Below are 23,870 nucleotides of genomic sequence, written 5' to 3'. Positions count from 1 at the left end.
ATATCAAATGCTTTTTCTGCATCGATTGAGATGATCATGTGGTTTTTGTCCTTTCTCTTGTTGATGTGATGTATTACACTGATTGATTTGCGTATGTTGAACCAGCCTTGTGTCCCTGGGATGAACCCCACTTGGTCATGATGTATAATCTTTTTTATGTGTTGTTGGATTCTATTTGCTGAAATTTTGGTGAGGATTTTGGCGTCTATGTTCATCAGTGATATTGGCCTATAATTCTCTTTTTTTGTAGTGTCTTTGCCTGGTTTTGGTATCAGGGTGATGGTGGCTTCATAGAATGAGTTTGGGAGTATTCCCTCCTTTTCAATCTTCTGGAAGAGTTTGAGAAGGACTGGTATGAGTTCTTCTTTGTATGTTTGGTAGAATTCCCCGGTGAAGCCGTCCGGTCCTGGACTTTTATTTGTAGGGAGGTTTTTAATTGCTATTTCTATTTCCTTTCTAGTGATCGGATTGTTCAAGTGTTCAGATTCTTCTTGATTCAGTTTTGGTGGACAGTATGTTTCCAGAAACTTGTCCATCTCCTCTAGGTTATCCAGTTTGGTTCCATATAGTTTTTCATAATATTCTCATATGATATTCTGTATTTCTATTTTGTTTGTTGTAATTTCTCCATTTTCCTTTCTTATTTTGCTAATTTGTGCTCTCTCTTTTTTCTTCTTTGTGAGTTTGGCCAGAGGTTTGTCGATTTTATTTACTTTTTCAAAAAACCAGCTTTTGGTTTGGTTGATTTTTTCTATGGTCTTGTTAATCTCTATTGTATTTAATTCCTCCCTGATCTTTATTATTTCCTTCCTTCTGCTGCTTTTTGGGGCTTTTTGTTTTTCTTTTTCTAATTCATTCAGGTGGTGGGTTAAATTGTTTATTTGAGATTGTTGGCCTGTATCGCTATAAACTTCCCTCTTAGCACTGCCTTTGCTGTGTCCCATAGGTTTTGAGTGGTTGTGCTTTCATTATCATTTGTCTCAAGGTATTTTTTAATTTCAGCTTTGATTTCCTCATTGATCCATTGTCTTTTCAATAACATATTGTTTAATCTCCATGCTTTCCTTTTTTTCTCCTTTGTTTCTCTGTTGTTGATTTCCACTTTCATGGCATTGTGGTCAGTAAAGATGCTTGAGATAATTTCTATCTTCTTAAAATTGTTGAGGTTTCTTTTGTGCCCAAGTACATGATCGATCCTGGAAAATGTTCCATGTGCACTTGAAAAGAATGTATATCCTATTTTTGGGGGGTGTAATGCTCTGAAAATATCCACCAAATCTAGTTGTTCTATTGTAGTATTTAATTTCTCTGTTGCCTTGTTTATTTTCTGTCTGGAAGATCTGTCTAGTGATGTTAATGCAGTGTTAAAATCTCCAACTATGATTGTATTCCCATCAATATCCCCCTTTATCTCTGTTAGTAATTCTTGTATGTACTTAGGTGCTCCTATATTGGGTGCATATATATTAACGAGTGTAATATCCTCATCTTGTATCACTCCTTTAATCATTATAAAATGTCCTTCTTTATCTTTCTTTATGGCCTTTGTTTTAAAGTCTATTTTGTCTGAAATCAGTACTGCAACACCTGCTTTTTTGGCTTTTCCATTTGCATGGAATATCCTTTTCCATCCTTTCACTCTCAATCTGTATGTGTCCTTCTCCCTAAAGTGGGTCTCTTGTATGCAGCATATTGAAGGTTCTTGCTTTATTATCCAGTCTGCCACTCTGTGTCTTTTGACTGGAGCATTTAGTCCATTAACATTTACAGTAATTAATGATAGATGTGTGTTTATTGCCATTTTGAACTTATCTTTGCAGTTGAATTGGTATATCCTCTTTGTTCCTTTCTTCTTCCTTTTGTGGTTTGGTAATTTTCCTTTGTATTATCATGGATTTTATTTACTTTTTGTGACTCCTTTGTAAATTTTTGGCTTGTGGTTACCCTTTTTTGTAAATCTATCAACCCATTACTATAACTGTTTTTATTAAACTGATAGTAACATGATCTCAAACCCATCCTACTGTTAAAAAAATTTAAAAAAGAAAAAAATATTCTATATTTCCCTGCCTCCCTCTCCCACTCTCAGTGATTTGTATGTCTTCTTTTATAATTTCATGTTTACTTTATTTGTAATTCATGAGTTATCACCTTTCCAGTTGTGTGTTTCTCATTTCTGTAGCATCCTGCTGCTTTTCTATTTAGAATAGCCCTTTCAATATTTCTTTTAGCATGGGTTTAGTGTTGCTAAACTCCTGCAGCTTTTTTTTTGTCTGTGAAACTCTTTATTTCTCCTTCTATCCTCAAGGATAGCCTTGCTGGATAAAGGATCCTAGGCTGCATCTTTTTTTCATTCAGGGCTTTGAATATATCTTGCCACTCCCTTCTGGCCTGTAGTGTTTGTGTAGAGAAATCAGCTGAGAGCCTTATGGGGGGTTCCCTTGTAACTTACTCTTTGCTTTTCTCTTGCTGCCTTTAGAATCATTTCTTTATCCTTGACTCTGGCCATCTTGATTATGGTATGTCTTGGTGTGGGTGTATTTGGGTTCTTTCTGTTTGGGACCCTCTGAGCTTCCTGTACTTGGATATCTGATTCCTTCTTTAAGTTTGGGAAGTTTTCAGTCATGATTTCTTCAAAAACCTTTTCAATCCCCTTTGATCTTTCTTCTCCTTCTGGGACCCCTATTATGTGAAGATTGGGACGCTTTATATTATCCCATAGGTCCCTTATGCTATTTTCATTATTTTTTATTTGCTTATCTTGTAGTTCTTCTGAATGGGTGTTTTCTATTGCCCTGTCTTCTAGATCACTAATTCATTCCTCTGCATTATCTAGTTGGCTTTGCACAGCTATTAGATCATTCCTCATCTCTGTCAGTGAGTTTACCGATTCTACTTGGCTCTTCTTTATAGCTTCAATTTCATTTTTGACATATTTTATATCTCTAAACACTATCTCTTTTAATTCCTTCAGCAATTCGATCACTCCTTTTTTGAAATCTTGATCTAGTAGGCTATCAATGTCTATTTCGTTGATCTTTCTTTCAGGGGATTTCTCTTGTTCTTTTAATTGGGAAAGGTTTTTCTGTTTCTTCATCTTGCTCATACCTCTTTGGCACTGTGGTTTATGGAGTATCAGTTGTTTATTTTGGTCCTTAAGGATTTTATCTATCTGATGCCTATTTAGGAATAGAACTTAGGAAAAAAAGAAAAAAAAAAATAAGAGAGAGAGAGAGAGAATTTTAAAAGAAGGGAGAAAGAGGGTTTGAAAACAGTGTATAATGAATAATAGAAGGGTGAATTGAAGCAGAGTATTAATCGGGTTGAGACGTCCTTTTGAAACCTTTACAAAAAAAGGGGGGGGATGAATAGATGTATTTGAAACCTGTGTCTAATCAATAGCAGGACATCAAAACCCAAGAGAAATAGAAATGAATTAAGAAGTAAAGATTAAGAGAGTAATAGAAAATAGAACAGGTAAAAACAGATTTTTTAAAAAAAGGAGGGGGGGGGGTGTTTGTCGGTGTTCTCCTGGAGTCTGTGTGCTTTTAATGTGAAGTCTTTCTGTCTTTGTCCTGTTTTGGAAGCTCAGCTTGCTGTTTTCAGAGGCCCTCCGTTGGCGCCCTCTTCTGTGCTGCTCCCAGCACCTGTCGGCAAGCAGATCGCGCCTCCTCCTAACACTGGGTCAGGTGCAGCTCTCCTCTGCTGTGGGTGGGCGGGTCGCTGCCCCTCCGGATGCCGCAGTCAGATGTTGCAGACTGGCCGGGTAGGAGGGTGGGTCGTGCCCCCTCCCAGCACCTCGGTCAGGGGCTGTGTTCCTGCCCGAAAGGCGGGGGGCCGCTCTCGCTTTACCTGCGCCGCCGCAGGTAGCTCCGCTGCTCTGTGCGGCTGCGCGCTCCGCCTGGTCGGCGCTCCGCCCTGGTCGGCGCTCGTCTTTTTGATTTTTAACATTTCCTTCTTTTACCTTTTATTTCTCTTACAGTATACCTGTATGCTTATTTGCTTTTGTATTCCTTCTAGTTTAATCTTTGTTTCTGAAATAATTTTTTTGTTGTATTTCTAATGGCCATCTCATTTCTGAAGTTTTCTAATTCTGACTTGTATTGTTTTTATTTTATGTCTTTCAGCTTGATTTGTAAAAATAGGTAATAGTTCTCATCAGTTTTGTAGGTAAATCTTTCTGGTGATCTTTTGTAATCTGTTCTGTATTCTCTTTTTCTTATGATAATTTTGTGTGGAATTGGATTTAATCCTTTCCTTTCGTTCCTTTTTATGTGAAATTCATTTTCCTGTACTTTAAAATAAAAAATGGTTTAGGGTAGTGTGTCTAAATTCATGGTTCTAGAACTCCCTCTTCTGATGAGTCTGTGAAGTGAAAAGTTTTTTCTTTCTCCTGTTTCTTTTCCTCTCTCATTTGTATCTGAACCTTCTTTATCCTTTGTCTCTACTGTGTTGCTCAATTTGGATTCTGTTCCCATTTGTTTCTCCTTAATGTGGAGCTTTGTACTGGAAGGGAGCTTTGCTTGGTTACTTTTGAGAGCTCATAGGGCTCAGACTACTCCAGCTCTTCATATCTTATTGCAGACCCAGTGTATTTAACACTATTGAAATGTACAGAACACTAGCTGCTTATCTCAGATTCACTGTCCTAGATTTCCATTAAGAACTGGTTAACTGCTGTGGAGTTTTTAGGTTACTCAAATGGCCTGTTACATTCTTCTTCGCAGATGCTCATACCTTGCAGGTCTTACAGTTTGTATTTGGGTTTTCTCAAGGGTATCATGTTAATCTAGTTTTTTGTAGATGTCTGTCAATTAGGGTTTGCTGTCTTAGTTTCTCTGTTTTTATGGGGATATTTGAGGTCTTTTAAGAATTCCAACATAATTCATAATGACTGCAGTCTTACAGTATATGAATATACTATAATTTATTTAATCAGTCCCCTAAGGGATAACTTATTTATCATTTTCCCCATATAAACAGGGCTGGAATGAACATTTTTGTGGAATACTCTTTGCACATACCTGTGATTATTCCTTAAGATTATTTTTTAGAAATGGGTTCTATTAGTCAAAGGGTACTTAAATTTTTTTTTAGCTTTTGATAGAAATAGCCAAATTGCTTTCCAGAAATGATTTTACCAATTGACAGTCCTGCAGTAATGTAGTTCATTTTAAATTATTCTTTTAATTGTACTGATAGTAACAATTAGTAGACAAATGTTTATTTAGCTAGGTGGCTTATAAACACAAAAACTACACTCATCTCTACAGTTCAGAACTTGGCCATCCAACGACCTCACGTATGTAGTGCCTAATTAAGGCAGAGGAAATTAATAAAACAAGCTTTTGAGCTACCAAGATTAATTGTCACAAAAGCCATAGATTAATGCAAACACCATTATCATAGGAGACTCTGTTCAAGCTCATACTTGGAAATGGTTTTCGCTTGTACTTCGATTTCCATGTCAGAATGATAGAGGAGATACAGCATCTTTTATAGTTTTACATAGTGACAACTGTGAGGTGGTTGTGGCAAAGAAAAGGGTAAAATGGCTTGTCTTACCTAAAAGTAATAAACTGTAAGTCAGATTCAAGCAGTAAGATTCTTTAATCTCATGATTGACAAAACCCTCTTCTTACTTACTGCTCAAGTCATAGATTCAGACCAGTTGTAACTAAACCAGCTATTTTGCCAATTTATGTGCAGCTTATGCTTTGTTACAAATTTTCTTTTTTTTTAATATGAGTTTATATAGAAATCAACATGGAGTGTCTGCTAGATATTTTATTTACTATATATTTTTGTTTTACTTTTTGTGTTTTTTTAATTTACTATGTATTTTTAAGTTTTTATTATACAAATAGTACCCCATTGTTAGAAAAATTAGGACTTACAGTTGTCAAAAAAAAGTGAACAGAAATCCTTAATAATTCTACCATCTGGAGATAAGTGCTGTCATTATTTTTTTTCTCTCAACATAGTGATTTGATATTATAGATTACACATCATACAAAGTTACAAAATATTGACTGTATGCCCTGTGCTGTACATTATACTCCTGTGACTTAACATTTTTTATAACTGACAGTTTGTACCTCTCATTGCCCTTCACCTGTTTCTCCCCTTCCCCTACCCCTCTCCCTTCTAGTAACCACTAGTTCTTTGTATTTATGAGTCTATTTCTGTTTTGTTATATTTGTTCATTTGCTTTTTTTTTTTTCAGATTCTACATATAAGTAAAAACATACAGTATTTGTCTTTCTCTACCTGACTTATTTCACTAAGCATAATACCCTCCAGGTCCATCCAAGTTGTCACAAATGGCAAGGTTTCATTCTTTATTATGGCTGAGTAATATTCCATTCTATATATATACCACATCTTTTTTATCCATTCATCTGTTGTTGGACACTTAAGTTGCTTAGATATCTTACTATTGTAAATAATGCTGCTGTTAACATTGGGGTGTGTGTATCTTTTTGAATTAGTGTTTTCATTTTCTTCAGATAAATACCTAAGTGTGTAATTGCTGGGTCGTATGGTAATTCTGTTTTTTATTTCTTGAGGAACCTCCGTACAGTTTTCCCTACTGGGTATACCAATTTACATTCTCAACAATAATATGCTATGGTTCCCTTTTCTCCACGTCCTTGCCAACACTTGTTAATTTTTGTCTTTTTGACAATAGTCATTTTGACAGGTATGAAATGATATCTCCTTGTGATTTTGATTTGCATTTCCCTGTTTATTACTGATATTTAGCATCTTTTCATGTGCCAGTTGGCCTCTTGTATGTTTTCTTTGGAGAAATGGCTATTCAGATCCTCTGCCCATTTTTTAATTGTTTTTTTTTTTCTCTTGAGTTATATGAGTTCTTTATGTCCTTATTAGACATGTTGTTTGCAAATATCTTCTCCCATTTAGTAGGTTGCCTTTTTTTGTTGATGGTTTCTGTGTTCGTTGCAAAAGTGTTTTAGGGCCCAGTTGTTTATTTTTGCTTTTGTTGCCCTTGCCTGAGGAGACAGATCAAAAAAATATTGCTGAGACCAGTGTCAAAGAGCTTACAGCCTGTGTTTTCTTCTAGGAGTTTTATAGTTTCAGGTGTTAAACTCAAAATGGATTAAAGACCTAAATTTATTTGTGTATATGATATGAGAAAATGTTGTTTTTCTTTCTTTTGCATGTAGCTGTCCAGTTTCCCAACACCACTTGTTGAAGGGACCATCTTTTCCCCATTGTATTTTCTTGCTTCCTTTGTTGTAGTTTAATTGACCGTATGTGTGTGGATTTATTTCTGGGCTTTCTATTCTTTCAATTGATCTGTGTGTCTTTTTGTGCCAGAACTATAGTATTTGGATTACTGTATTATATATAGTGTGTATATATATGTATATAAGGGGTGTGTGTGTGTGTGTATGTAGTATAGTTTAAAGTCAGGGAGGGTGGTACCTATGTTCTTCCTTCTCAAGATTGTTTTGGCTGTTTGGGGTCTTTTGTGATTCCATACAGATTTTAGGATTATTTGTTCTAGTTCTATGAAAAATGCCATGGGTATTTTTAAAGGGTTGCATTGAATCTGTAGATTGCTTTGAGTAGTATGGACATTTTAACAATATTAATTCATCTAGTCCATGAACACAAACAATCTTTGCATATATTGGTATCATCTTTCTTTCATTGGTGTCTTACAGTTTTAGAGTATAAGTCTTTCACCTCCTTGGTTAAGTTTATTCCTAGGTATTTTTATTCTTTTTGATTGTAAATGGGATTTTCTTGGGTTTTGGGGGATAGTCCATTATTAGTATTTAGAAATGCAGCAGATTTCTTTATATTAGTTTTGCATCCTGTGGCTCTACTGAATTCATTTATTAGTTCTAATAGTTTTTTTGTGGAGTCTTTAGGGTTTTATATATATAGTATTATGTAATCTGTGAATGGTGATGATTTTACTTCTTCCCTTTCAATTTGGATGCCTCTTTTTTCTTATTCTTATCTGACTGCTATGTCTAGGGCTTCCAATACTATGTTAAATAGAAATGGCAACAGTGGGCATCGTTATCTTCTTCCTGATTTTAGAAGAAAAGCTTTTAGCTTTTCATCATTGAGTATTATGTTAGCTGTGTGTTTGACATAAATGACCTTTATTATGTTGAGGTATATTCCATCTATCGCAACTTTGTTGAGAGGTTTTATCATGAATGGATGTTGAGTTTTGTCAGATGCTTGTTCTGTATCTGTTTGAGGTGATCATGTGGTATCATCCTTGGTATTTTTCTGTGTGTATGTTTTAATCAAAATGGGATTGTTTTATCTCTTATTTTATTATCTACTTTAAAAACAAAATGTATGATGAGTATTTTTTTAAGCTAATAAACATACTTCTAACCAACATTGTAATGCCTGGTGCGCTCTGTCCTCCTAGTAATCTAGGCTAGGAACCTTGAGATTGTCTTCGATGTGTTCATCTCCCTCTTTCATTGTATCTAATTGACTGTCAAGTTCTTCTGTTTCAAATCCATGGAATATCATGAATCCTTCTGTCCCTCTCTGATCCCACTATATCTGTCCTGTCTTTTAGCCCTCTTCATTTCTAACCTAGACTGTTAGTCATTTCCTACCTAATTAGAAATTATCCATTCCTACCATTTTTCTGAACTCCAATTAATTTTACTTCTCTTAAATTACTGCAGCTAAAACTCCTTGTTCATGATTTTTAGAGCCCTCTGCTAGCCTTTTCTTTTAACCTTATTAACCCAACCTATTTTTCTTTCTTTTTTCCATTCTTTCTTTCCTTTTCTGTTTATTCCTTTCCTCCTCCTTTTCTTTTCTATCATTATTTTTATGCCCCCTGAAATATTTGTACTTCTTTTTATATAGTAATATTGCTTATTTTTTCCCAAACATGCCACAGATTTTAATTGCTATTCCCTCAGCTTGGAATGCCTGTCTCTATCTTTTGAAATTTCATTTAACCACCAACCCTAGATCAAATGCCACCTTCTTTTGAAGTCTTCCTCAATTGGAATTAATTACCTACCTTTTCTGCCCTTCCAGTGAATTTCCCTATATGGCATTTGTATTCTACCTTGTGTTATAACATGCCTGCCATCCTCCTACGTGGATTTCTCTTTTTTTAAATTTTAAAAAGTCTCATTTAAAGAGTCATAAATTGAAATTTTATTAATTCATTACATTGATAATCACTACTAAGTAGTCTTTCAGGATTATCAAGACATTAAGCTTTCTCTTGTTTTAAAGAAAATGCCAAGTACTGTTACAACCAAATCATAAATAAAATGTTTATTTCTAATGGAATTTTCAGTAGTATAATTCTAAGCAGTCTCTTTCTTATGATTTTGCCCCTTTTAGGCTGGATCAGTTCATGTGAGAATTCGACGAGATGCAAATGAACAAATGGTCCTTGCTCATGTGACCAACAGGCTGTACACACTAGTGTCTACTCTGACTGTTCAGATTTTCAAGGATGATTGGATCAGGCCTGCCTTACTGTCTGGGCCTGTTGCAGCCAACGTCCTAAACTTTTCAGATCATCATCACATAATCCCAATGCCTCCATTAAAGGGGACTGATGAGTCAAACCCTGTCACATCGACTCCAGCTAAACATAGTAGTCCACCTCCAGAATTTTCATTTAACACCCCTGGGAAAAACGTGAGCCCAGTTATTCTTCTAAATACACAAACAAGACCTTATGGTTTGGGTCTTAATCATGGACACACACCTTATAGCAGCATGCTTAATCAAGGACATGGAGTTCCAGGAATTGGAGCAACCCAAGGATTCAGGACTGGTTTTACAAATATACCAAGCAGATACGGAACTAATAGAATTGGACAACCAAGACCATGATGTACTGTAATTTAATTTATTTTTATGAAGAATATTGACTCCTTGCCTTCCAGTTTATTTCATAATCCAATTTTACATCGACTGTTCAATCAGTTACTCTAAGTGTTAGAGAATAGTAGGCTTGTTCGCATTTCATGAAACCAATGAAACTATTTTTTGTAAATGTATTTGGGGCAGTGAGAACCTTCTAAATGTTATAGGCTTTAAATAGGCTTCCTTTAGAAGGAGTGTTTATCTAAATTTGAATTTTGCTATCTTTGGTTTTGTAGTTGACTGCAGTGTGATATAACATTACCTTTATAAGAGAGCCACTTGATGGATTGGATCTGTCACATTATCAAAAATATAATACTTTCTTCAGTGAAATTTATAAACATGCTTCTTGAATACACATTTTAGGAAAAAAAATGCATTCTAAAAGTAAAAGTCTTTTTTATAGATTTTCCAAACTTAATTGCTACATTTTTTTGTCGTCCTCTGGAATTGTCTTGCAAAGTAAAAGCAAAAAATTTTATGAGAAATTTAAGAACATATTCTAATATCAGGCATAATTTAAAAATTTTAGTTATCAGTTTTTTTAAAGATTTTACTAAAAAAATTTGATACATTTGTAAATGGCCCATCATTCTCCAAGTGTTTTATTTTGGTTGAATAAATGCTGAATCCTTAGGTGATATGCAGTGAAGGAATCCCAGTTTTCTGCTTTACATTTAGTCAAACACTGACATAATGATGGATTTATTTTTTGATCACCTTTTTTTTTTTTTAAGTTTTTTGGGGGGGTAGATAATTAGGTTTATGTATTTATTTACTTTTTTTAAAGGAGGTAGTGAGGATTGAACCCAGGACCTTGTGCATACTAAGCACTTGTTCCACCACTTTGAGCTATAACCTCCCCACTGGTCACCTTTTCATTGGTTGACTTATCAATTTCTAATTTTATTAACAAAATATATCACATATATTACCAAAATATGTGGAATTCCATACATAATATGTGATTTAATCTTTTTTCAAAGTTGCATAAACAGTTTGTTTACATTATATAATTTTACCAAAACATAGTGGACCTTAGCTTATAGAATACAGCATTGTTAGATCTGCCATAGGCACTTTCTAAGTTACTTTGTTTTGTCTTGTTGAAGATAGTGAATTGTTAACTATAATGAAGTGTGAGAATCATGTAGATTACTATTTTATTATTTTCCAAATGCAAATGTTAAGGACTTTCTGATATGGCCAGTATTACTTATAAAAATTATAATAAGCAGCAGTTACAAATTACATATGAGTTTTTTCGTTTTATCATGAGTTTTATAATTAGGATTTTAAAAATGGATTTTGAAAGTGGATTCAGCTTTTATAGAATCCAGTACTCCTGGAGATTGGTAACATTGCCAACCATTAGCAGCTATCTAGAGAAGATTTTTTTTTTTTAAGAATTCTCAAGTTTCTTCAACTATCCTCCTTTAAATATGAGCAACACTCCCAAATCCTGTTTCTTCACAGTGGAATAATAAACATCTAGGAAGCCACCTGTCAAGCAGAATTGTAGTCATCCTGTGATAGTAAGTGACCATGTCCCAAATAACTTTTGCTTGATGGGGAGTTGATTATTGTCTTTGACATCTGCGACCCTATTCAGGCATTTGACCTGCTGAAGAAATAGAGCCCACCTTACCTTGACTGCTGTGGAAAGTGGAACGTAAGATGTGATAAGGCAACCTTCTCCTTGTCCTTTGTCTTAGGTTCACCAACTGTTACTGTACCTATTACTGGTCTACTATTACAGGGTGGTTTTTCCTCCATTGACCTCATCTAAATGTGAAGTCGGTCATGCATGAAATCTGAAGAACTGCCATGTACCGAGTGGTGATTATAAGGTATGTGCTGCCACCCTATGCATTCTTCTCCGTCCCCAGGGGATTTTTGAAGTGCCTAGGTACTGAACACAGTTCTGTGTGAGAATAAATGCCTGCTTACTCAGCATCTATTCAGAGGCAACACCTGTGCAGTTGTCCCACCTAAGGTGCTTGGGTACCCACCTATACTATTCGGGCAGTTGTCTGTGGGTTCTGAAAGTGTTGGCTCTACTTGCTGAACAGTAATGCCAGCTGCCACAGGTGACATTTTATCAGGCATTAGTATGTAGAGAAGCCATATTTCCCAAGCTCTGGCCAAATTCTGTGTATGGAAAACAAGAAACTTGGTCAGCATAGGGCAAGAGGCAGTAGCTTCTGCCATGGTTTGTGATTGAGTGGCTTGTGATTGAGCAGGCTCTGTGGAGTGTGGTCAGTCCTGTTTGAGAAATCACTGTATTGTAATGGAAGAAACACTGGACTGGAAGACAAGAGATTTCAGTTACAATCCTGATACTGCCCCTGTGTAAGTAGTTTTATAACCATAGGAAAGTTATTTGACTTCTCAGAGCTTTCTCATCTATAAGGTTTAGGTCGGGAATGAAGTTTAATCTGTAAACTGTCAGCTCTAAAATTGTGTAACTAAACCTGGAGAATATATGTCCACTTGCGAAAACAGAATATTGTGCCCAGAATTTTTCAGTGACTACCTCAACACATAGGACAAGTGTTACTCAAGCCATTAATTTGAGGTGCCATGATAACAGAAGGTAAACTACAGGCTCACACCATTTTGGTTTTTGTCTATTTCAGAGTTGCCTGAGCTTAAATCTGTTTAGATTAAACAGATTTTTCTTAGACTTCTTTGTGGGGAAGGATTATTTTTGGAGGTGTTGGAGAAAAGATTAGGAGAGCGTACCCTTAATTTCCATAGAGTACAAACAAATGTGATCCATTTTTTTCTTTCTTCCTTAATGTCTAAAGTGACAAAATTACATACACATATCAGCAACTGGAGAGGAGCTGAATTTCAAACCTCTGATTAACTGCCCATAAACTGCCAATTTTTTTTTTTTTTTGCTTGACTAAAGAATGCTAATCTTTTAGGGGAGTCTAATCTGCTTCTTATGTAAGAAAATACTTTTTACATTCCAAATTGTTTGAATTAAACTTTGAATAAAGAACATACATGGAGTTTTCTCTCTGCTTTTAAATGGTTTTGGCCTATTTTCTTTATTCAGTAGCTATTTATTGGTAACTTAATTATCCCATTTTTCAGCAAATGCTTCTCTGGAGTCTAGTACATTCCAGGCACAGTGCTAAGTAATGTGCTTACAATAAATCCATTTTGGAGACCTGCTGTTCTTGAGACCAAGGGGAACACAGGGATGAACAGGAGTCCTCTTCAAGTAGCTGATAATCCTAGTAGAAGTGGGACACCAGAACTGTTACACATGTCATCAAATTAAACTCCCGCCCACTTCCGCCTCTTCTTTGGCCTCATTTTCCTGGCATCCTCCTCTCTCCCTTCTCTTTTTTTCCTGAATGATGAAACTAAGAAAGTAGATTTCCATGGAAGAGGCCAGTTAAGGGGATGGTGGTGCCACACATCAATCTGATACCAGGAAAGAAGAAAAATACAAGGGGCCAGTTAGGCAGACACTGTTGAGAAGGATAATTTTTAGGTGTATAATGGATTGTCATATACTTGCAGACTTTTGGACTATATGAGCAAAGATTTTTAAATCACCAGGCTGAAATAATGGGGTCCCCAGAGCATTCATAGGCTTAGGGTCTTTTATTTAAGCAGAGTTACTAGTTCAAAAGCACCTTTAATGACACTGACATCTTCATCATCAAACTGCCACCCAACAAGCCTAGCTTCTTGCAAAAAAGTTAATTTGGATAACACCTGACCAAGTTTTCTGACCAATGATGCATCAGGTAAAAGTCTTTCAGTACTGAAGTCAAAAAACACCAATTGCTTAAGATTCTTAAATGCACTCATGAAAGCAAACCATCCATCACTGCTCACACAATTACCCGCCAAATCCAACTGCTGGAAGTTTTTCAGAGAGTTCTTTTCAAAAAATGCACCTGAGTTAAAAAAAGAAAGAAAGAAAGAAAGAAAGAACTGTGTTAGCTGGGAGCAAAACAGTTTTAAGAGAAATGGCCATGTTTGGACCAGTGCTTTGCTTCAGAAAGAAATCAGAATTCTCTGTAGTTAGAGCAATGATTGTGAATCTAGTCCATTATATTTACAAATTATATTTTTCCTAAAGTATAAGGGTATCTGATAAATGGTAATTAGTAGTAGCATAGCAAACCAATATAAATGAATTATACATATTTTTCTCTTTTCCTGACTCTTCCAGGAAATGGAAGATTGTGTAAAAATTGAGGTGTGAGAGATGCTGTTAGAATATTCAGCACCTGTTTTCAAAACTGGAGTCAAACTTCGGCAATATTAGGTCATTTCCTCTTCTGGAGAAGCAGACACTACCTATTGTTTGTTTGGGTATGGAATGTTCCTTACTATAAACTTGAGTAAGTAAGCCTCCTTCAGTATCTCAAGATTTGGAGTTTGGGGATTGTTATTTTTAACCCTCCCTAGACCCTTCATGAACTTCCTCCATCTCTAATGGAATGGGGCACTCTAAAGTACCTCCTACAAAAGGGAAGGTTTATCCCAGCCATGACCATGAAGTCAAAGAAAACACACAAAGGAATGGTGAAGTTAAGAAAAAGTAGGTTTCTTAGTCTGAAAGACTACGGAGCCACCCCACCTGCCTGCACTGCCTGCTTCTGGACTGTCCAGGGAAATAAAGTTCTGTCTTCTGTAAGCCAAGGTATGGTTGGGTCTCTTGTTACACCAGCTTAGCCTGTGCCCAGCCTAACTCAAATAGGGCCTCACTTTCTCCTCTCTTCTTCCTTCCCATGAGGTAGTCCTTATAGGTAGCATTCTCCCTGCTCTCTCTTACACTTCATGTTCAAGTCCTTTCTGCCTCTGCCTCTTTCCCAGGTACTTCCCAGCATGGCAGGCACGCAGCCAAAATGCTGGTAGCCAGTTAGTGTGTCTGTATATAAGGCCTGTTCCCCAAAGAGCAACTTCATTTCTCCTCCCCGACTAGCAGAACAGATTTCACCACCTGAAAGGAACTTAACAGAGAAGATTTAAAGCCCATTCTACTGTCAGAGGGTGAGCTATTTATACAGGCTATCTGCTATGCTGAAAGAACGGTATTGGTAAGAAAGCTTCTTGGATAATTATTAGAATATGTGTGAGCACAGGAACCAAGAACAAGCAACATAACCCATAATTAAGGTCATGGGTTTTGTTCATTTAACCTGCAGTGTTTTTGTCATCATGAGGAGCAGACTAATGAGAGAAGATAAATCTGTGGCATTTAGAGCTGTTGGCTGTAAGTGGGCTGTAGAGATTGCAAGTGGCTTGATCCAAATTCCAGGCAGAATCTCAGATCCACTAGGTAGAAGGATTCTGATCATCAAAGGGTTCCTACATCTTAAACAAAACTCTAATATTGCCAGAGACCACCTTGTGGATCCCCTGAGCCTGAACTTGGTTTACCATTTATTCATCCAGCAAGCATTTTTGAGTGCCTGCTGTGTACCACGGATTGTGCTGGGTGCTGGGAATATGTGAAAAGGACAGACATGGTACTGTCTCATTGGGCTTACAATATAGTGTGAAAACATACATTATAAAGTAATTAGGTGGGTGATAAGTGCTGTGGTAGGTCAGAGTGCCCTGGGAGCACGCAAAGGGCAGGAGGCCTTCCAACCCCCCTTTGTTCTCAAAACATTGGCAGTTGGACTTAGCAAGTCCAGGAACAAGACAGGATTCTTCTCAGAAGCTGAGCTGCCTCCAAGGAAAGGCCCTACAAAGGAAGAGCCATTTTGCTTTCCTGACCACCCACAGTGAACCTAACCCCCTTCCTCTGGAGCATGGAGCTTCCTGTCAACTTGTGCCTCACTCTACAATGTGAAGAGAACAGTACAGGAATACCAGACATTTGAGAACAGCCTCCAACAAGGAAGACAGAGACCAAAAGCCAAACAAAAAGCTTCCAAGAAATGAGGCAACATAGGGAACAGGAAAAACAAATTTCAAACACTTGAGTTTTTTTTTTTTTTTTTTAGAGACCCTAAAAAGTTTCTGCATCTAACCCAACAAAAATAAGATGCCAATTTAAAAAAAAATACCATTAGAAAATAAGAAAGAGCACTTGGAAAAGAAAAATATAATATCAAGATCCATGTGGTAGAATGGGCCCAGGATTTACCACTGAGCTTCTAGAACAGGAGTATGATCTGGTGGTTCTTTTTTTGAGAACAAACTGGTTAATGGAGTTCAGGTGTGATGGCTGTCTTTTTGAGAACATGCTGGATAATAGAGTTCAACCTCAAACATTTAAATTGAAAGACATTTTAAAAAGGGTTAAGTTAGAACAGGTGAATAGATCCCTGAGCTAGCAACAATTTCCATTTGGCACTCTCAGATTGCTGTTGGACTGGAAACAAAATCTGGGGAGTCAGAATTTTTAAATGGGAATTAAAGCTTTAAGGTTGAATGTAATCTCCAAGGAAGAAGAGCAGAGAGCCTAGGACCGAGCTCTAAGAAAAATTGGGATCATTTAACATCTGTGTAGAGGAATTGCCACTGCAAAGGAGCCTGAGAAGTAATTAAGGTAGCATGAAAGTCAAGAGAACACTTTGAAAAGGAGGGAGTGATCAGTGTCAACTTTTACAGAGGTAAGTCTAACACTCTGGAAAATGTCCATTGAATTAAGCCACATGCAGCTGTAGAGAGTCAGCTGGAATGAGTGAAAAGCAGAGGATCATCAGGAAGTTGAGATGTACTGACGGTACATAAAATTTTGTTTTGAAGCAGGGGAGAGAGAGAAAGATAGCCATAGGAGAAAGATAAGATTGAGGGAGAGTTTTATTTAAAATGTGAGAAATTTAGCATCTTTAAAAACTGATAGGAAAGAACCAGTAACAGAACATAACTGATGAAATGATGTCCTTGAACAGGAATGAGGGCAGCATTGGGATCTCAAGCACAGCTACAGCACAGAGACTGTCCTTAGGTAGGAGGGGAGAGACCTACTATCATGTAACAGGAGAAAGAGAGGGGAAAATAGCACATCCACTGCGAAATAGTGGAAGAATGGTGGATTGAGGAGAATAAAGTTTGAAATCTTTTGTGTAGAGTGCTGCACATAGAGGCACAGTACGATTGCCGGGAAAAGTTAAGAGAAATTGTGTTTATTGTTTTAATAGACCTCCAGTATTCAGAATTGGATAGATCACTAATTTCACCCACTGACTCATGAATCTATCACTTATCCTGAAAACAAGAACATGAGCAAAAACTTAGATCTACCAAAATGTGGTATCATCCTGTTTCACACATCTGCCCGCTCCTGACCATAAGAAACTACTCTTCTGATATAGAGTTTATCATTCTTTTTTTAAATCATTCTTATATATTTAAAAATATATATGATTTTGACAAGTACTGTATGTCTAAAAAATACATTACTTGGTATATACTTTTATTCTTTTTTTGGGATATAATACACATACCATAAAATTCACCCTTTTAAAGCATACACTATATTGGTTTTTAGTATATTCACAAAGATGTGCACTACTAATTCCAGAACATTTTAATCACCACCCGCCTCCGAAAAGAAAAACCTCTGCAGTCATTAGCAGTCATTCCCATCCTATCCTTGACACTGGCAGCCATTAACCCACTTTCTGTCACTATATAGATTTGCCTATTTTGGACATTTGATGTAAGTGGAATCATACAGTAACTGGTCTTTTGTCACTGGTTTCTTTCACTGGTTTCTTTCAGGATTCATCCATGTTGTAGCATGTCCTACTATTTCATTCCTTTTTATGGCTGAATAATACTCCATTGTATGGATATACTACATGTTGTTTATCCACTCAGTAGTGATGGACATTTGGGTTGTTTCCATTTTGGGACTATTAAACATGCGAACATTGCTGTACAAGTTTTGGTATAGACATACATTCTCATTTCTCTTGGGGACCTCAGGGTAGAATTGGTAACTGTATGTTTAACCATTTGAAGAGGTGCCAGAATGTTTTCCTAAGCAGCTCCATCATTTTATGTTCCAACCACCAGCATATGAGGGTTCTGATTTCTCTATGTCCTTGTCAACACTTGTTATTATCTGTCTTTCTTATTATAACCATCCTAGTTTGTGGCAAGAAGCATTTCACTGTGGCTTTGAATTGCGTTTCCCTGCTGGCTGATGATGTTAAGCATCTCTTCTGGTATTTATTGGCCACTTACATATCTTCTTTGGAGAAATGCGTATTGAGATCCTTTGCCTTTTTAAAACATTGAGTTCTCTTTTTAACAATGTGTTGTAAGAGTTCTTTATCTATTCTAGATAGTAGTCCCTTTTCAGATATATGATTTGGCAGTAATGAACAAAGCTACTACCAACATTCATGTGCTTATGTCTCCATTTGATTAATGAGATTATTTATGTCATTCTGTTTTTTCTTGATCAGTCCTGCTTAACTTTTATCTATTTTGTTACTCTTTTTAAAGAACTAACTTTAAGCTTTACTAATCACTTTTCTTGTATTTTTATTTTCTATTTCATTGATCTATGATCTATGCTATGTTTATTATTGTGGGGTTTACTCTTATTTTTCTGCCTTCTTAAATTAGAAACATTAAGCCTTTCTTCTTTTCTAATGTAAATATCTAAGACTGTAAGAATTTTATTTAAGCCTTGCTTTTCCCGCATGCCACAAGTTTCAATATATAAATGGTTTTCTTACCATTTGGTTCAGATATTCTTGTTGAAATTTGTCATGATAAACTTGTAGTATACCTATCTGCCAATTTGTATGATTTTCCCCAGTAGCTTGAGTGTGGGTACAGGAAAAGTTGAAAGTTAAAGACAATCCTTAACTTGGATTTGGTTTAGAGTTTTGCCAGCAGAATACACCTCAACCACTGTATCTAGTATCATACCTCACCTCCACATCTCATTTTCTCCCTGCAGCTCATTAAGTAGTCTTTCTTTAATTCAAAACTTCGTCTCTCATTACACTTCATTTCATTACTGCATCTATCACACACATGCATCACTAAATGTCATTGCCTAAACTGACTCATAATACTGTGGGCCATAAGACTCTCAGCTATTGTGATAAGAATCTTTGCAAGGATAAAGGATGGAATTTAAACCAGGTGGGAAGGGAAGTCAAGAGAGACAGGGACTATTAAATAGGTAAGTAACAGTGGGCTCAATGAATTGGAAGTCCCAATGATGTAAAATGAACTGATGATAAGGCGTCATTGAGTAACTAAGATGGAAATGTAGAAGGTTGTTGTTTGAGAATGGATTATCTGAATTTAATATCTTAGAACACTTTTAACTGAATTTTCATGATCTGTTGATTTTATGCTCACAGAGTAGATGTGTGAAGGAGAATGGAAGGGAAGGACCAAAGAGGAAGCTCCTGAGTGTTGGCTGAGTAGTGTCCCATAAGAAGTGAAGTCTCCTAGGCTGATGATCAGAGTTAGGGGGTGAGAAATTCTGTAAGACAGTTGCCATAGATTCAGTGAATAAGAAAAGGTGACAAGAAATTCATAGTTCATAGCAATGAGAGAGGACAAACTGTAGTCCAGTTAAATGGCCTAAGCCTCACAGAAGCAGGATTCCTTAATGGGGTTGGAGAAGGAGTGGACTGGAAGGGCAGTTGGACTCAAAGAGAACCTCACCTTGCCTTTGGACTCTGAGAGGCATGATAATCAAGAGAATAAAAAGTGACTACTTACAAGAGCTGTAGGGGAGAGCCAGGTTTCAGTTAGGACAAGGGGGTGTCTAAAACCTTTGGTAAAAAGATACTTTTCTCAAAATACTCCGTATGTCTTCAGTGCATCTCACCTACCCTATACCTCATTAAATACTGCCCATCCTGTGACATTTCCTCCCTACTTCTTCCTATGTAGCCTTTATTTCATTAGACTCCCCATCTCTTGTTATCAGTTTGCATTTTATTATCCCATCCCAAGGCATATTGCATCTCATTCACTAAATGGGGATGGGAATCCCGAAGCCAGGCCTGATCCAGGAGAGGTATTGTGGGCCAAAGCCAGGAAACTTATGCTAGAGGCTTGAACAGTTGGTTGGTTTGGATAGTATAAAGAGGCTGTCAAATTGTAGCAAAGTATATTTTAGAATTTTTAGATGATTTTGTGTATAAGAAAATAGCATTTACTATAACAAAGCCTGAGGTTCTAAGAACCCTATATTTCATGGCAAATTGTGTAAGTTCTGTAAGTTCATTTGTTCATCCATAAAAACAAGTATTTATTGCACATCCACTGTGGGATATATACTAAATACCAAGTTTAATGGCCTGGGCCCTTTTCTCAAAGACTTCACAGTTTAGTGAGGCAGGTAGATATATGAACACATTCTCTGAATTAAAATGGTAACTGCTCTAATAAAAATAAAGTACTATCTGTGTGTAATAATGAAAACCACTGTTTTTTAAAACCTGAATTGGATACAAGAACATTGGAAGACTGACATATAAGCTGAACATATGCTTACCTATAATCTTTACCTGTAATCCAAACCCACTCCCACGTAGATACCCAGCAGAAATGTGGCCATATGTTCACCAAAATATATATACATGGGTGCCTCTGAGGCTCAGACACCTTAACTAAGTTGCTGCTGGCCATGCATCTGTCAAGTGGGAGGGATGGGCAGGTCTGTCTGACTCCAAAACCAAGGCACCTAACCACTTCATAAAGATGGAGCCTCCAGAGGGGCCTGACAGATAGCAGTCTCATCTCCTGGCTAGAGACCAAAGGCAGAGCATGCTTGGCTCTCACTCTTCAGCTTGTGCCTCAAACCCAAGCACACTACTTTTTATACCTCTGGGAGGTGGAGGAAATGGGTGCAGGAGAGCCATGTCAGCACCTACACTCTCTCCCTCCTTTCATCAGCTCTTCCTCTCTGTCTCCAACCTTTTCCCCTGCTTTAGTATAACAACCTTCTTGTATCTCTGCTTTCCTTATAAAACAGGGATAATAATGTTATCTTTTATTATGGATATAATGGTAATTCCACAAATTCTTTTTAAAAACACTTTGAGAATAAATTAGTTACTACTATTGAGTTGTTCATTTTGTCATTTTTTCACTTGCATTTAGGGGCATATCAGTACAGCTAAATTTCAGAAAGTCAGCCCTAGACTATTAAAGTGAAGTGGCAAATTACTGCCTAGCTTAGTTCTTAATAAACACACCATCTCTTCTGGTCTCAATAGCCAGCCTCAGAAGTGGGCAAATTAGGCAGCTACCTACTTAAAGGTTTGAAAGATGATAAAAGATCTCTACCTAAAAATGCCTCCCCACCTGTAATTCTAATTCTACACACCCCAAGAGCCTCCTTGAAAAGCCATATGCTTTCCAACCAAGTATGAGGTTACCTAAGAGAGATTATTTGTTAGCTAATTAATTCATCTGTCATAGAAGCCACCTGCTTCCAGTATCACCTGGAAGAGAAGAGGGGCCTGAAAGAATGACACCCAGGATGATATGATTTGATGGGTTAAGGGAGCAGGTAGAAGAGTTGAAAGTGGAGTTAGAAATTAAGGGAAGGAAAGATCCAGAACTTGGAACACTACTAAGGAAGTCAAAACCTTTAGACAGCCTAAAGACTTAAAGAGATATGCATCTCTAAGAGAGAAGGTTTTTAAAAGAGGGGAGTTAGTGTTTGATGGGTACAGAGTTTCAATTGGGGAAATTAAAAAACTCTGGAGATGGATGGCAATGGTAGTTGCATAAGAATGTGAATGTACTTAATGCCACAAAACTGTAGACTAAAAATGGCTAAAATGATAAGCTTTATGATATGTATACTACAAATATATTCTAGACAATTTGTGAGGGAAATGAAGGCAGTCAAGGCTGTTTTCACCAATCCTTTGCCTTAGGTGGTATGGTAGTCAGCCTTCAAGGTGGCTCCTATGATCCTCACCTCCTACTATTCACTCCCCTGTGTTGTCCCCTTCCACACTGGATAGAGCTGACCTACCCAGGTCACAGGACACAGCACAGATGACTGGAAGTGATCTTCCAAGGCTAAGTCATAAGAGATACTGCAACTTCTAACTGATTTTCTCTTGAATCTCTTGCTCTGCAGGAAGTGAGCTGCATGTTGTAAGAACATGCAAGCAGTCTATGGAGAGGTCCAGGGAGGAGAAACTGAGACCTCCAGTCAACAGCCATCATTAACCTGTCAACCAAGTGAGAAACCACCTTGGAAGCAGGTCCCAAGCAGCCCCAGTCAACATCAAAACTGCAACCTCATAGCAGAGCCTAAGCCAGGACCACACAGCTAAGCCACTCCCAAATTCCTGACCCACAGAAACTTGAGATAATGTTTGTAGTTGTTTTAAGCCACTAAGTTTTGGGGTAATCTGTTACACAGACATTGATAACTAATACAGAGAGCAGGAGAATCCTTTATCAACTGCCTGAGGCTAGAGGTATCTTCAGTCATTTATGTGTCTCTGCTCCTGGATTATATCACAGCTACTTGAAGATATTCTGAGACCCCATTTAGGTAAAGTGGCACTTACCTCTACATTTTATGAATATCCAACAGGTGACTTAAAAATATTTCCCAAGATTGGAGAGGCATTGCTGAATTTCAGATAGTAAAAACTAGGAAGAGCAATTCCTAACATAATACACCTTGTCAGATAACGTGAACATTTTTCCTTTAAACACTGTAGGTGAAATGCTTGCAAACCTGAAGGCAGGCCAGTGTTTTAAATCATTTTCCTCCTTAAGATGTGTGAAAACTCTTTCAATATACTTGTATTAAAAAAGAGGAGACAAATAAATAAATCAAGGTGGTAAATAACTAAATAAGTAAGTAATTAAATACAGCAAGCTAACTGAAGAACTTAGTAAGGGCTAACTTCTTTCCTCTTGTCTCTGTGTGTGTACCCACCTAGAATTCTAATCTCTGCATCTGTGAGTCTCCAGTTTTTCAGCCCAAGCTTGATGAGCTGAGAGGCTCCCTCCAGTTGCTCCAACAGCCTGGTCAGGCTGATTCGTACATCACACCACCACGGCAGCATCAGAACAGTTAGCTCTTCCAAGATGGGCAGCCTGTCAACTTGAAGAACCAGAGGGCAGTTCAACAATTGGATCCACCTCAAAACTGATGAAGGATGAAGAGATGTGGGAGGAATGATCTTTATCTCTGCAGCCTACTTAATGTTCAGTAAGAATTTACCTGGTTTTTTGTTGATATTTTTATGGAAAGTTTCAAGAATACACAAGTATACAGAACAGTATAGTGAAACTGTATATACTAATAAGCCAACTTTCCACAAACATCAAATCATGGAAAATCTTGCTTCATCCTCATTGAATTCATTTCCTTCTATACTATTTTGAAGCAAATCACAGAAAGTAAATATCAGGTTTTTAAATTCTCACATAATCACAGTATCATTATCACACCTTAAAAATCTTATCATTAACTCCATAAGCAAATTTGTCTTCAATATCACTTACTCTCAGACATTAGCTCCCTCGGAGATGGCAAGGAGATGGGAGCCTCAGGTACAGTAACTACGTGAAAACTGGTAACTCAGAAGCCATGGGCCAGTGTGCCTTAAGGGCAGTTTAAGAAAGAGCTAAATGACTTACGTGAGGTTCACCTAATAAAAGAAACCTCAGGGATCAGGGTACGCTTTTCTGACTATTTGAGTATTTGATTTTGGCTAAATTGTCAGTCTTACTCAGTTCATGAAGAGCTTCATTTCCATCCTTTTCCAGGTGATTTTCAGATAAATCAAGAATGCTCAGTTTGGCCAAGTTGTGAAGATTCTGAGCTGGGGGAAAAAATTAATCCAAAACAAAAAGACTTTTCAGGAAACTGTATCTGCATTTAAAATATCATTAGAAGAATTCTGAGTTCTTGCCTTCTTTCTTGATAGTATACAAACCATTATTTGACTTGATTGATTTAATTATTCCAAAAGGTATCTGGGTAGGTTTAACCCCCAGTTGCCATGAGG

General features: G+C 37.0%; 2 protein-coding genes across 11 annotated transcripts in view; one reads left to right on the top strand and one right to left on the bottom strand.

Annotated features, from left to right (window-relative positions):
- SLC30A6 (solute carrier family 30 member 6) overlaps positions 1–23,870 on the top strand; it is a 62,995-nt gene that overhangs the window by 29,461 nt on the left and 9,664 nt on the right. For 2 of the 6 annotated variants that reach the window (XM_064494624.1, XM_064494619.1), the window contains 2 exons: positions 9,373–11,756; positions 14,108–23,068. In XM_064494624.1, the coding sequence (XP_064350694.1) occupies positions 9,373–9,873 (501 nt within the window). In that variant the 3' untranslated portion in view covers positions 9,874–11,756; positions 14,108–23,068. The remainder of the gene's footprint in view (positions 1–9,372; positions 11,757–14,107; positions 23,069–23,870) is intronic. The other 4 variants (XM_064494623.1, XM_064494622.1, XM_064494621.1 and 1 more) reach the window with 4 other exon arrangements.
- The window catches only part of NLRC4 (NLR family CARD domain containing 4), a 35,129-nt gene continuing 21,862 nt past the window's right edge, over positions 10,604–23,870 (bottom strand). For 3 of the 5 annotated variants that reach the window (XM_064494618.1, XM_031466816.2, XM_010987777.3), the window contains 3 exons: positions 23,592–23,684; positions 22,793–22,960; positions 13,493–13,829 (listed from right to left, as the gene is read on the bottom strand). In XM_064494618.1, coding sequence (XP_064350688.1) covers positions 13,531–13,829; positions 22,793–22,960; positions 23,592–23,684 — 560 coding nt within the window. In that variant the 3' untranslated portion in view covers positions 13,493–13,530. The other 2 variants (XM_010987778.3, XM_031466817.2) reach the window with 2 other exon arrangements.

This window comes from Camelus dromedarius, chromosome 15, assembly GCF_036321535.1.
Source record: "Camelus dromedarius isolate mCamDro1 chromosome 15, mCamDro1.pat, whole genome shotgun sequence".
Classification (NCBI taxonomy): Eukaryota; Metazoa; Chordata; class Mammalia; order Artiodactyla; family Camelidae; genus Camelus; species Camelus dromedarius.
Note: the sequence above shows the minus strand (reverse complement) of the source record. Positions and strands in the feature narration are given on the sequence as shown.